At 41.0% G+C, this 13,241-nt stretch overlaps 2 protein-coding genes across 5 annotated transcripts; both read right to left on the bottom strand.

Annotated features, from left to right (window-relative positions):
- Positions 1-1,176: 1,176 nt before the first annotated feature.
- Positions 1,177-6,044, bottom strand: LOC308101320 (phospholipase A2, minor isoenzyme-like; the record flags this gene model as incomplete). Its single annotated transcript, XM_080450745.1, has 4 exons — positions 5,895-6,044; positions 4,131-4,266; positions 3,015-3,145; positions 1,177-1,292 (listed from the first exon to the last, which is right to left on the bottom strand). The coding sequence occupies exons 1-4, from the start codon at positions 5,941-5,943 to the stop codon at positions 1,177-1,179; spliced, it is 432 nt and encodes a 143-aa protein (XP_080306871.1). The 5' UTR covers positions 5,944-6,044.
- Positions 6,045-8,133: 2,089 nt separating this feature from the next.
- On the bottom strand, positions 8,134-12,320 carry LOC308102042 (phospholipase A2-like). Of its 4 annotated transcripts, none has more exons than XM_080451635.1 (4): positions 12,226-12,320; positions 11,070-11,180; positions 9,147-9,280; positions 8,134-8,312 (listed from the first exon to the last, which is right to left on the bottom strand). In XM_080451635.1, the coding sequence occupies exons 2-4, from the start codon at positions 11,174-11,176 to the stop codon at positions 8,194-8,196; spliced, it is 360 nt and encodes a 119-aa protein (XP_080307761.1). In that variant the 5' UTR covers positions 11,177-11,180; positions 12,226-12,320; the 3' UTR covers positions 8,134-8,193. The 4 variants fall into 4 exon arrangements, with proteins under 4 accessions (XP_080307761.1, XP_080307760.1, XP_080307759.1 ...); XM_080451634.1 differs by having other exon boundaries at positions 11,070-11,185; positions 12,226-12,293; XM_080451633.1 differs by having other exon boundaries at positions 11,070-11,217; positions 12,226-12,291.
- Positions 12,321-13,241: the final 921 nt, after the last annotated feature.

Below are 13,241 nucleotides of genomic sequence, written 5' to 3'. Positions count from 1 at the left end.
AGATGTGGAGGTGCCTGGCCATGGAGGGTTCTGTGTGTGATTACAAGAGTCTTAAAATGTATTCTATAATTAACTGGGAGCCAGTGCAAAGTGCAATCCACTGGACTAGCAACAGACAGGTTGGGAGGAAAGGGTCCCATCCATTTGTAACAGCAGCACATTGACAGGTATTAGGCCATAGTATAGGCCTTGTACTGTTATCCCCAGAGAGCAGTTCCACTGCAGCCACTAGAGGGAAGCAGGGAGCCCAAGAGCCCTGTAGCCCCAGGGCTCTGCTGTAGCCAATATACACTGTAGGCCAGTGGTTCTCAAAGTGGGGCCCTGGGACCCCCAGGGGTCATTGAGGGCAGGGACGTGTGGAGGGATTTGGAGAGGCAGGGGCTGGAATTTCAAAAGGGCACCTATTGCCGGCTGGCCCGATTACCATACTTTTATGCCCGAAACCCCGAAAAAGTGTCATTGCGTACTTAATGTCCTCAAAGTCACACATTCAATAAGATTTGAACTGAGCAGATTGGACCTGATGTGAAGTTCTGTGATTTGTTTCCATTATAATCAGAACCACCGAGAAGGGGGAGGTATGTCATGAACAAAACCTCATAAAAAAAGAGAAAATAGCTGTTCTATTTAAATGATAAGTTCTGAGTAGGCCTAATGGGTTCCCATAACTCACCTCCAGAGAGGGGCCCATAATTAGGTTCTGAGAACCTTATCTGAAACCGAACCGTAGTGTATGGAAACAAATCCAAAACCTGTGAATTCACGGTAAATATCACTTAGTCTAAAAAGGAGCTTTAAGAGTGTACATAGTGTACATTAGATTTAAAATATCTCTAATGGGGGTCTGTGGCCTAATGCATATCAATCTGGAATTAAAAGGGTTGAGAATCACTGGTGTTGAATACTAAAGCTCCTCTTCAAATGGGTTTATTAGACAAACAAACGCCCACTTGAAATTCCTCAACCAGTAGAATGAGGAAGATTCCAGTCTCATACAGTAAAATGCACTTTTGCACAGTCTCATACTTGCTAATAAATTATAATTACTTATGTACTAAGGTTTGTTAGTTCCAAAATGAATTTTATTTTCATGACAGCTTTCATGACAGTGTAGTAGTAGTAGAGTAGGTGTCACACAAACGGTGGATATTTCATTTGGAAACAAAAGTGTCGTTTTCATACATGGTCGCTGGGCAGGTGTTCATGGTCAGGATTCCAGGTATTCCTGCCGAAGCACTCTGCAGCCTTCCTGTCACACTCGCAGATAAACATCTCACATTCGTTGTTTTTGCCTGAGGATGGGAAAGTAAAATCCTCTGTTAATTCAGAGTATAGAAATGTGGTCAATATACATATATATTATACGCATATATCTCACTTATAGCACCCCTTGCAAGGAAAGCCCGTAGACATGACTGGCATATCCTGCACAACACCACCACAACAGTGTTGCCTCTAGATAGGCTCAAGTCCCGCCACCCGTACAACAAGGCGGTACAAGAGCTGCTCAGGTCCATCCCTGAGGACCTGTCTACAGAGGCATGGCTGGCAGCAGCCTGGAAGCAGGAGTGGGAGTTGGCCGGGCCCACACGCATCCACCGTTACATCCAGGACCCGGGAGGCGGCATTAAAGGAGAGGAACTGCCACGCCGGCAATGGACCCTGCTGAACCGCCTGCGAACCGGGGTCGGATGCTTCAAAACATCCATGAGGAAGTGGGGCCTGGCGGACGGAGCAGCATGCGAGTATGGGGAGCCGGAGCAGACCGCTGAGCACATAATCATAGTCTGTCCCCTGTATAAACCACCCTCGGAGGCCGGCCTCTTCGATGTGGGACCTGAGACGAGGGCGTGGCTGTACACTACTGAACTGGACATCTGATGATGACACACGAAAGAAGAAGAAGTCTTATAGCACCTTTAACCAAAACAATATCACTTACAGCACCTAAAAGAATCCTAACAGTTGCTCAGACAGACGGGTAAACTATATTTCACATTATGAGCCAGGCCCAATCTTTAAACAGTGGTTAGTTTACCCTCCACTACCTTTCTGGGAGGCAGTTCATCAGCGATAAGGAATTATGAATTAACTGTAGAGCAATACGCTGGGGTCGACAGAGGCCAATGGTAATGGTAGTATGTCACTGTCACTGAGGATATCATCTAGTCACTGTCTGTGGCGACACTTTAATTTTCAAGAAATGTATACAGTAAAGGCCCATTTATACACCCGTTGCCATTTAGTGTATTTACTTTTCATAACTCGGAAAGTTATGAAAATAAAGTTTTCCAAGGACACAATAAACTTAGTTTTGGTGTGTGAAACCTTGCACATACGCTCTTACCTTGCCATAGGAAAAACTAAATTGCGAACGGTAATATATCCATGGAACTTTAGGTTAATAATGTAAACAAGACCAGTGTCAACCTTTTCTGGATCAGGGCCCACTTGGAAATCTTGAAAGTGTTCCTAGCCCACCCATCTGACCACTTAACACGGCTGTCGTGTTAAGTGGTCAGATGGGTGGGCCGCGAGCATTTTCAGTGTTTATGTTGATGGTCAATCAATCAATTGAGTTGAAAAATGGAAACACATTTTTCAAGATTTTAAAGAAAAAATATCAAGAAATGTTGTTACATTATTTTTATGTCAATGTTATGATGTTATCAAAAAAGCGTTTGCCAATTTTTTGGGGGCTCGCGTGCAATATCCTCATGGCCCACCAGTGGGCCCCGGGGCCACAGGTTGAGAATCGCTGAACAAGACGTATTTTACTGGGACTCAGCCAATCTGAATCAACTAACTGAACTAAACATTAACATTAACATTTTACAAAGATGTGTTTTTTTGTTGTTGTTTTTACAGCAAGAATGTGTCAAATAAATAGTAATCTCTCAAGAACAGATTCAGAGCTAAGTGAAAAACGCTGGGGGCGCTGTTTTTCCTTTTTATTTGACCTGGGATCCCAGATTGATTAAATAGGGACCAGTTCAAGTGTAGCCTATACTTACTTAGACAGGTTGGCTTCCTATTGTGGTCGCAGCTCCAGCGGTAGTACTCGATGTAAGGGTGGTCAATGATGTACCAGCACTTAGGATGCCGCTGAGCATCATTGTAACAATGGTCATGTACCTGACAACACCTACATTTCAACAAAAGAGACACATTTGTAACAACAATAGTCATGCACTAGTCTCGCATAGCCAGACTCTCCACAGCTCTCCCTACTGTCGGGTAGGCGGAGCTGTGGAAGAGTCTGGCTATAGGAGACTAGTCATGCACCTGACAGCACCTAAATGTCAAAGAAAGAGACAAAATTGAGACTTCTGAATCTGAATCAGCTCACTGGCCAAGAATGTTCACACTGATGAATTGTCTGATGCACCTGGTGCAGTGGTGTGAAGCAGGGCTGAGCAAGTACCAAACTTTTTCTAAGCCATTAGATGGTGGGCCACAAGAACACAATCGATGGCTAATGTAGTACCTGGAACTTGTAAAAAAACTACCTTATGTACAATTGTTATAAAAGTTAATAAATAAAGATGTGTGTGGTAAAACAATTGATTCCTCATAATGCATGTGGAATCAAATGTTACAGGTGCATACAGAAATGCTTAATGCACAATCTTTTTGTGCAGGCCTCATCCTTGAATGTGGCATTTACAGAATATTTAGTTCATCAAAAAGTTTCAAAAGAACATTTTATCTGAAGACAAGGAGTCACACTCCTTTTTGAACAAGAGCTCTTTCATGGTTTAAGGTCTCTTAGAACGGAGAGAAACAACGTATAATTTAAGGCATGTGAAACAAAGCTTTGGTTTGTTTTTTTAAACGTATGAAGTTTTTAATCCAAATGTCTCAAAGAGGAAAGTTGACAGTGAAAACATAACATTCAAAGAATGGAAAATATAACTATTTGTTCATCTTACTCGGTTTCATCAACGCAAAGCTATTGCTGTCCATAGCCTATACCTGGACCGTCAGTCAGCCATTGTAAATTATTTTCTACCACTGGGTAAAGTAAGATTTACTCTATTTGAGGTACTTTTACTTAACTTGACATGACAAAGTTTGAGAACCACTGATGTAGGCTCTTCATCACTTTGTGGTGGTGAAAGGGCACTGACCTGTCCAGTCCGTCCACGGGGGTCCCGGAGCCCCCCTTACCGCAGTAGAAGCCATAGTCAGTATAGTCAAAGATGGGCGAGCTGTCCGGCATCACACACAGTATCATGGCTCTAAACGATGGCAAAAATGCCTGGGCTGGAACAGCACAAAACACACACACGTTCACCATTTATAACACTAAACCTGAAACTGAAAATAGACGATCTACAAGCTCACCACCACTTGTAGATCGACTATTTTCGGTGCGCAGCTAAGTATAACACAGGCATAACTCCAAACTCCAACCCCTTAACCTAACCTCTAAGTGCTTGATCCTAATCCTAACCTGAATATTTTCCTAATTGTAAGCCAAACTCTAAAATTAGAATTTGTTTTACTATTGTGTGTATATGTCTGTTTGTTTTTGACAAAAAAGGAAGCAATCTATGTATAGGAACAGAAATGTATAATCCTACCCTGTGCTTCACAATAAAAAAGATTTGAAACAAAAAATATAATTTGTTTTAACCATAAAACAACAATTTATCTTGTGAGGACCAGCAAATTTGTCCTCATAATGTCTATTTCTCAATTTCTACTACTAATTCTGCTACTTCTGGGGACGTATGGACCTCACAAATATAGTAATACAAGTAAACACACACAATTAAATATTCCCACATACAGTAAATGCATGTAGGCTACAGTACACTCAAACAGACACACATATTGAATGTATGTATGAATTTCCTATAATATCTATAGTTCATATGACCACCATGCTTGTATAATAGTCAAACAAGTCATGGTCAGCAAGTACTGGACTTAAGCACATTTTAATGCTATACTTATGGTACTTCACTTCATTATTTCCAGTGATGGACAGTAACTATATCTACTTGAGTATTGTACTTAAGTCAAATTTGTGAGTACAATATTTGCCACTGAGATGTAGTGGAGTAGAAGTGAAAGTATTGAAAATGGGAAATACTCCAGTAAAGTAAAAATACCTCAAAAGTGTACTTAAGTACAGTACTTGAGTACATAATACTCAGTTACTTTACACCACTGCAGGCGCGCAAGGCTCTACTCTATTTCTCTTTCACTCACACAAAAGGCAGAGAAGTACGCGCTGAGGGACTCAATGAGTCTGACAAATAAACCAGAACACCCATATCTCAAGTCAATGTTTAAAATTTTTGGAATGAGAAGAGGTTCATTTATTTTCAAATGTCGACATGTTTACTGAATGTTTACAGGGTTTTCCTTTTTGTCGATTTAATTTCTATGTTTTTATAGGTGTTTTTATAGGCTTTGTAGTGGTTCTACATGCAAGTCATTAAGGTGGTGGTGAGATTTACAATGTTCTATAAATGCGTTGTGAAAACATTACTACAATGCATTGATACTAACATTTGCTTTTACTTTTGATTAAGTCTTTTCAAAAGCATGTACTTTTGAATACGTAAGTATTGCTTTTACTTGTATTTCAGTAATACACCAATCATTTATATTTTTCAATACTTGATACTTCTACTCCACTACATCTCAGAGGCGAATATTGTATTGTTGTTACTTTTCAGATTTAGATTATTAATACATAAACCAAACCAATGAAGCCCTATTTTATACTTCGGCTGTTCAAAAATAGCCAATCTATAAGCTCACAATGCCTTGATTTTAACAAATTGTGAAAACCTTTGAAAAAGAAGTGTACAATCTATAGTTCATATGACCACCATGCTTGTAGTCATGATCAACAACATTTGTAAAGTGCTACTCACCAATAGAGAGGGCTAAAGCCACAAGAAACAGGCTCTGGAGGGTCTTCATGTTGTGAGTGTGCAGACAGTCAGCCGGAGATGGAGCTCTTCAAATCCTGGGAGCGCTTCCTTTTTTAAATAACTCTTGAAACGAACAAATGAGTGGGGCAGTGTGAATTAACACAGGATTGACCCTGGCAGCATATCAATGGTACACGACACGTGTGTTACCTGTTTATTAAGCTACTGTACTACTATTTTTCAACCACATCTAATGAGACAAGACATCAGTTGAATGAGTTTGGGAATGAATTGCAACAACTACGCAGTAAGTGAAGAAAGGGAACTTGGAAAGACCCTTTCTGACAAACCATACATCATTTGACTAGACTTTTCCAGCAGAATGAGAACTGACAAAAAGAAACTGAAATCTCAGCCATATGTATTTGTGTACCATACATGGAACTGAATAGAGCCCTCTCATTATTATTCTACTCTAAGTATTTGTCTCATCAGCTAGAACTGCACAGTGATGGTGAAGAAAGAGAACTTGGAAAGACCCTTGCGGACAAACCACACGTCATTTGACTGGACATTTCGAAATACGTTTCACGGCAAATATCACGAGCTGAGGATGTCACAATCTCAGCCTCTACAGTGGGCCCATGTGACTGTTTGCCTCTGAGTGTGCCTCTGCCCCTCCCTTGCTCTGCTCCATGAGTCTGATTGCCCTGAATGCCTAGCCTGATTATCAGACTGAAGCTGCGTGGAGCTTCAGTCTGACGTTGGCTCCAGTGTAGGCGATTACAAGGGGGAGGTGATTAGAATTTCCCTAAACCAATTATAATTGGTTTAGAATCCCCACCTCGGACTCTCATTGGATGGTACTTTTTGTACCGAATAAATCCTAGGCTCACATACAACACCAGACCAAGAGGGGCAGTCCCCTCAGAGAGTGGGCGGGGTCTATGGTCTGGAACCAGGCTACTGAATGCCATCACCTGTGAGGATCAGCTGAGCCTGGTTTGTTGACGAGCTGCTGTGACTATAAAGACTGTGTTTCTGTGTGTGTTCAGTGCTGGGTCATAAGTTGTTTGTCAGGTTCCTTGTCGTCATGTTTAGTGTAATGTTATGAGTTCTGTATTGGTTGTTAAATCTGCACTATTCCTACTAGTAAAGTTATGTTTGAGATCCTCATCTGCTTTGTCTGAGTTCCTGCTTGGCGTCTCGGGTCCGACGGCCCAGAGATAGTTTTATTTTCCGTGGCATGGCTCTGTAAGAGATATTCATGAACGGCGACCTTTGCTGGCCTAGTCACTCTGCACACACGTCATGCGATGTCCGGCCCCTCTGGCCTCTCCTCTCCTCTCGGCTCCTCTCCTCCCTGCTTTGCTTTGCGGACCTAATAGCCCTCACGTGATAAAGAGGTCAGACTTCCTGTATCTGGTTGCTATGGCAACCTGCCAGATCAGGCTGAGGGTCTGATAGGCAAATCAGAGAATCAATCAAGCCGAGAGTCTTATCGCTGATCGAGGTGAGGTAAGATGCCTAAAACATAGCCAAAGCTCTGATCAACAGTCTGTGGCGGGTCTTGGAGGCATGTGGAGTGATCCTGTGCATGCGAATCCCGGACGAACTTTCTGAGCTTTTGTCAATTATATAGTAGTAAGATAAGATAAGATAAGATGTCTTCTAAATCCTAACTGTTTTCTGAAAAACGTATGTCGCTATAATATCAGTGGTTCTCAAACTTTTCCATGTCAAGGACCACCCAAAAGGATATTTGGCCGCGGACCCCCATCTCAAAATAGGTTGTTCCAGGGACCCCCAGAAGCACAGATCGGAGTTAAAAATATTCGTCTTAAAACATATACACAATATATATAAGATTTCCACAAAGTTTCCTCGTTTTTCAAAAAATCATAGCGTGGCACTCGGTGCCGCGCTATGATTTTTAAAAATAACTCTAATGGGGTTAAAATATTTAAAATAACTCTAATGGGGTTCTGTGGCCTAATGCATATCAATCTGCAATTAAAAGGAAGAAGAGAATAAATGGTGTTGAATACTAAAGCTCCGCTTCAAATGGGTTTATTAAACAAACTCCCACTTGAAATTCCTCGACCAGTAGAATGAGGATTCCAGTCTCATTCAGTAAAATGTACTTTTGCACAGTCTCATACTTGCAAATAAATTATAATTACTTATCATGTACTAAGGTTTTTTGGTTCCAAAATGAATTTTATTTTCATGACAGCTCTATCATCATCCAGTAGGTGTAGTAGTAGTAGTAGTAGGTATCACATAAAAGGTGGGTATTTCATACACATTGGTCGCTGGGCAGGTGTTCATGGTCAGGATTCCAGGTATTCCTGCCAAAGCACTCTGCAGCCTTCCTGTCACACTCGCAGATAAACATCTCACATTCATTGTTATTGCCTGGGGATGGGAAAGTAAAATCCTCGGTTAATTCGGAGTATAGAAATGTGGTCAATATACAGTATATATACGCATATATCTCACTTATAGCATCTTTAACCAAAACAATATCACTTACAGCACCTAAAAGAATCCTAACAGTTGCTCAGACAGACGGGTAAACATATATTTCACAGTATGAGCCAGGCCCAATCTTTAAACAGTGGTTAGTTTACCCTCCACTACCTTTCTGGGAGGCAGTTTATCAAAGATAAGGAATTATAAATTAACTGTAGAGCGATACGCTGGGATCGACAGAGGCCAGAAGTAGTATGTCACCGAGGATATCATCTAGTCAGTGTCTGTGGCAACACTTTATTTTTCAAGAAATGTATACAGTAAAGGCCCATGTATACGCCTGTTCCCATTTAGTGAATTTACTTTTCATAACTTGGAAAGTTATGAAAATAAATCGTTTTCCAAGGACACAATAAACTTTTTTTTGGTGTGTGAAACCTTGCATATACGCTCTTACCTTGCAATAGGAGAAACTAAATTGCGAACGGTAATATATCCATGGAACTTTAGGTTAATATTGTAAACAAGACCAGTGGTTCTCAACCTTTTCTCAACCTCATGATATTTTGTTATGTTATTTCTATATTAATGTTATGATATTATCAATAAAATCTTAGCGTTTGCCAATGGTTGAGAATCGCTGAACAAGATGTTACAATACTCAGCCAATCTGAATCAACTAACTGAACTAAACGTTTTATAAAGAAGTGTTTTTTTTGTCATTTTTTTACAGCAAGAATGTGTCAAATAAATAGGGACCAGTACAAGTGTATTTACTTAGACAGGTTGGCTTCCTATCGTCGTGGTCACAGCTCCAGGAGTAGAGCTCGATGTAAGGGTGGTCAATGATGTACCGGCACTCAGGATGCTGCTGAGCAGCAGCGTAACAACGGTCATGTACTTGACAGCACCTACATTTCAACGAAAGAGACAAATATGTAACAATAGTCATGTACCTGACAGCACCTACATTTCAACGAAAGAGACAAATATGTAATAGTCATGTACCTGACAGCACCTACATTTCAACGAAAGAGACACATATGCAGGGCCGTAGGAAAGGGGGGGGGACGGGGGGGATTCGTCCCCCGTGGGCCGCGGAGCACAAAGACACCCGAACCAACCCGAACCGATACGCGCGCCCATGTCCCGAACGTGGGCCGGTACAAATATATCCCCCCCAACTGGGAATGGCTTCCTACGGCTCTGCACATAATGTAACTAGAAAAAGTGCTCCTTGGAGCACAGGTCTCCGCCAGGTCAGGTAGGTTACTGTGGCCTCCTGGTGGCGATATAATAGGCCAATGTGATGATTTCTTCTTAGGCCTTTCCCGGCAATCGGACACTGCCTTCATGATTTGAGGCACTTTGTTCCAAAAATGTGTTTTTTAGACCTGCTGGTGGCGCTATAACAGGCCAATGTGAAAAGGGTGGCATTTCTTCCTCGGCCTAGTGTGAATGTGCATGCAAAATTTCACGTAAATCGCACGCTGAGTTCATGATTTGGGACATTTTGTTTAAAACAGACATATCCTGCAAACTTTGGAAGCCAATCTTAGCCAATGAGGATGGAATATGGAAAATCGGACAGATCCGTGTTGATCACATGACTATACTTGTGTACCGATTTGCATGACGTTTGGAATAAAATCTGTAAGAGTAAATGGGTTTTGCACAAATCGGCCTCCTGATGGCACCTGAACAGGCCCATGTGAAAGATTTGGGGCAGAGGTTCTGAATTGGCATCCAGGGAGTGTGTGTGCACAGTTTTGAGCGGGTGCAAAACATACTCTCTCGCCATGCCTTTCGGTCTGGCGGAGACAATAATAACTATATTGTTATAACAGTTAATAAATAAAGATGTGTGTGGTATAACAATTGATATAAATGCGTGTGGAATAAAATGTTACAGGTGCATACAGAAATTCTTGTGTAATCTTTTTGTGCAGGCCTCATCCTTGAATGTGGCTGTTACGGAATATTTAGTTCATCAAAAAGTTTCAAAAGAACATTTTATCTGGAGTCAGGGAGTCATACACCTTTTTGAACAAGAGCTCTTTCATGGTTTAAGGTCTCTTAGAACGGAGAGAAACAATGTATGAATTAACCCATTTTGGGCGGGAACCCCTATTTGTAACTATACCTTTCAGGACGGGAATCCCTTTCGGGGTTAATGTTGCTATGTACAGTATATAGCAACATACATTTTTGGTAATTTTTTAATACATATTTGAAGTTTTTCAAAAAACTTTTCAAAAACATTTTTAGAATCGGCCTCAGGTCTAAATGGGTTAAGGCATGTGAAACAAAGCTTTGGTTTGTTTTTAAACATAAGAGACGTTTTTCATCCAAAGGTCTCAAAGAGTAAAGTTGACAGTGAAAACATAACATTCAAAGAATGGAAACTATAACTATTTGTTCATCCTACCCGGTTTCATCAATGCAAAGCTATTGCTGTCCATATCCTACCTGGACCGTCAGTCAGCCATTGTAAATTAATTACAAAATAATCTGTCGGACCATGAGTTTATCGCTGGCGGGCCAATTCTGGCCCTCGGGCCACCTGTTGCCTACCACTGGGTAAAGTAACTAAGCAAGATTTACTCTATTTGAGGTACTTTTACTTTACTTGGCATGAAAAGGTTTGAGAACCACTGATGTAGGCTGTTCATCACTTTGTGATGGTGAAAGGGCACTGACCTGTCCAGTCCGTCCACGGGGGTCCCGGAGCCTCCCAAACCGCAGTAGCAGCCATAGTCAGCATAGTCAAAGATGGGCGAGCTGTCCGGCATCACACACAGCATCATGCCTCTAAACTGGGCCAGGGACTTGTCATGATCATATGGACCTGTGATATTGTATGGACCTCACAAATATAGTAATGCAAGTAAACACACACAATTAAATATTCCCACATAAATGCATGTACATTACACTCAAACAGACACACATATTGAATGTATGTATGAATTTCCTATAATATCTGTATAATATCTGTTCATGACCACCATGCTTGTAGTCAAAAAAGAGCTTGATTCAGTATTTAGATATTTGATATTCATTTTATCAGACACACCCCCTCCAAAACCTACAAAGTAACTAGTAACTAAAGTTTTTAAATAATTGTATTTGTAGTAATTGGAGTAAAAAGTACAATATTTAAGTACAAAATACAAGGCTATCCATCTCTACTCTCTCTCTCAGGGGCGTCAATTGGGTATAGCAAGTTATGGCAGGTGCCATACCTTTTTTTTTTTAAATCATGAATAGTAGCCTAATGCATGTGTAAGACCATTGTGTTTGTATTGTGTTATAGGTATTAATGCATAGTTTTCTATGCATTTCGGGGGTTTCCATTTTTGGGGGGGGGCCGCGGGGCTTGGCCGCACGCCCAGGATAGGTGTCCCTTATTTTAATCTCTGGGAGTTGGAAACCCTAACCTTGCCATGACGCCACTGCTCTCTCTTTCACTCACACAAAAGGCAGAGAAGTATGCGCCGAGTGACTCAATGAGTCTGACAAACCAGATAAACCAGAACACCCATATCTCAAGTCAATGTTTAAGATTTTGAGAATGAGAAGAGGTTCATTTATTTTCAAATGTCTACATGTTTACTGAATGTTTACAGGGTTTTCCTTTTTGTTGATTTTATAGGCTTTGTAGTGGTTCTACGTGCAAGTCATTAAGATGGTCTTCAGAGAGTTCTATAAATGTGTTGTGAAAACATCACTACAATGCATTGATACTAACATTTGCTTTTACTTTTGAATACTGAAGTCTTTTCAAAAGCATGTACTTTTGAATACGTAAGTATTTTTTAGCAAATTTTACAACATTTGTAAAAGTGCTACTCACCAATAGAGAGGGCTAAAGCCACAATAAACAGGCTCTGGAGAGTCTTCATGTTCACTGTGCAGACAGTCAGCCGGAGCTGGAGCTTTTCAAATCATGGGAGGGATTCCTTTTATAAGTCAGGTGTGACACGTTGGTACCTGCCCTCTACACAGTCAAATCCAGAGTGTCGTTTTAACTCTGAGCAGTGGAGGAAGAACTCAGGCTTTTTACACAAGTAAATGTAGCAACACCACAATGTAAATCAAACTCTCCCCTCTAAATAAAAATTACAGCGTTTAAAATAACTCCAACCCGAGCCCATAAACCTAACCTCTAAATGTTGTATTTTGTCTGAGCAATGTACGCTGGTGCAAGCAGCCCAGCGTGCGTGCATGCGTGTGGCTTAAAACGAGACAAAGTTCATAAAGGCATACTTTCAACAGGTATTGTCATAAATTCTGAGTTTGTGTCAGTCTTTATATTTGTCACATTGTAACACAAAGTGTATCTCTGTCTCCACCTCCCCTTGAGAGCAGAGTGAACACAGTCTGTCTTCTCTAGGCAGCCAGTTCTGTTTGTGTCTGCCTGTTTCTACTGCCAGGTGGTGGTCACTGAGTCTGTACATAGTCAAAGGCTTCCTCAGTTTTGGATCAGTAACACTGTTAAGTGTTACATGTGTTATTAAACAGAACATGCATTTTCAAGTTCGGGATACCAAGCTGGAAACGCATGAGTCATTTTAGATTTCTTTGGCTTTTCAAAAATAGCAGATACACAAGCTCATAGTGCGGTGAGTGCTGCGCTATGAGCTCGTAGATCTGCTATCTTTGAAAAATCGTGACTTTGAATGCAGTAGCCTACACATATTGTTTAAAGCAAACATTTTCAACTCAAATCTTTGCTTCTGGGGGGTCCCTGGAACAAAATATTTGGAGATGGGGGTCTGCGGCCAAATACATTTTGGGGGGGTCCTTGACATGAAAAGGTTTGAGGACCACTGACATGGAAACATACGTTTTTCAGAAAACTGTTAGGAT

The sequence above is a fragment of the Gymnoscopelus braueri genome (genome assembly GCF_963280865.1).
Source record: "Gymnoscopelus braueri genome assembly, chromosome: 15".
NCBI classification, from domain to species: domain Eukaryota; kingdom Metazoa; phylum Chordata; class Actinopteri; order Myctophiformes; family Myctophidae; genus Gymnoscopelus; species Gymnoscopelus braueri.
The sequence above is the reverse complement of the archived record's forward strand: the minus strand, read 5'-3'. Positions and strand labels throughout refer to the sequence as shown.

Coding starts and splice junctions, on each gene's coding strand:
- LOC308102042 (XM_080451632.1), bottom strand. CDS start 12,274: ATGAAGACTCTCCAGAGCCTGTTTATTGTGGCTTTAGCCCTCTCTATT. Junction 9,281..11,069: donor CCCGTGGACGGACTGGACAG/GTCAGTGCCCTT, acceptor GTTGAAATGTAG/GTGCTGTCAAGTACATGACC. Junction 8,313..9,146: donor TAGGAAGCCAACCTGTCTAA/GTAAATACACTT, acceptor TCCCATCCCCAG/GCAATAACAATGAATGTGAG.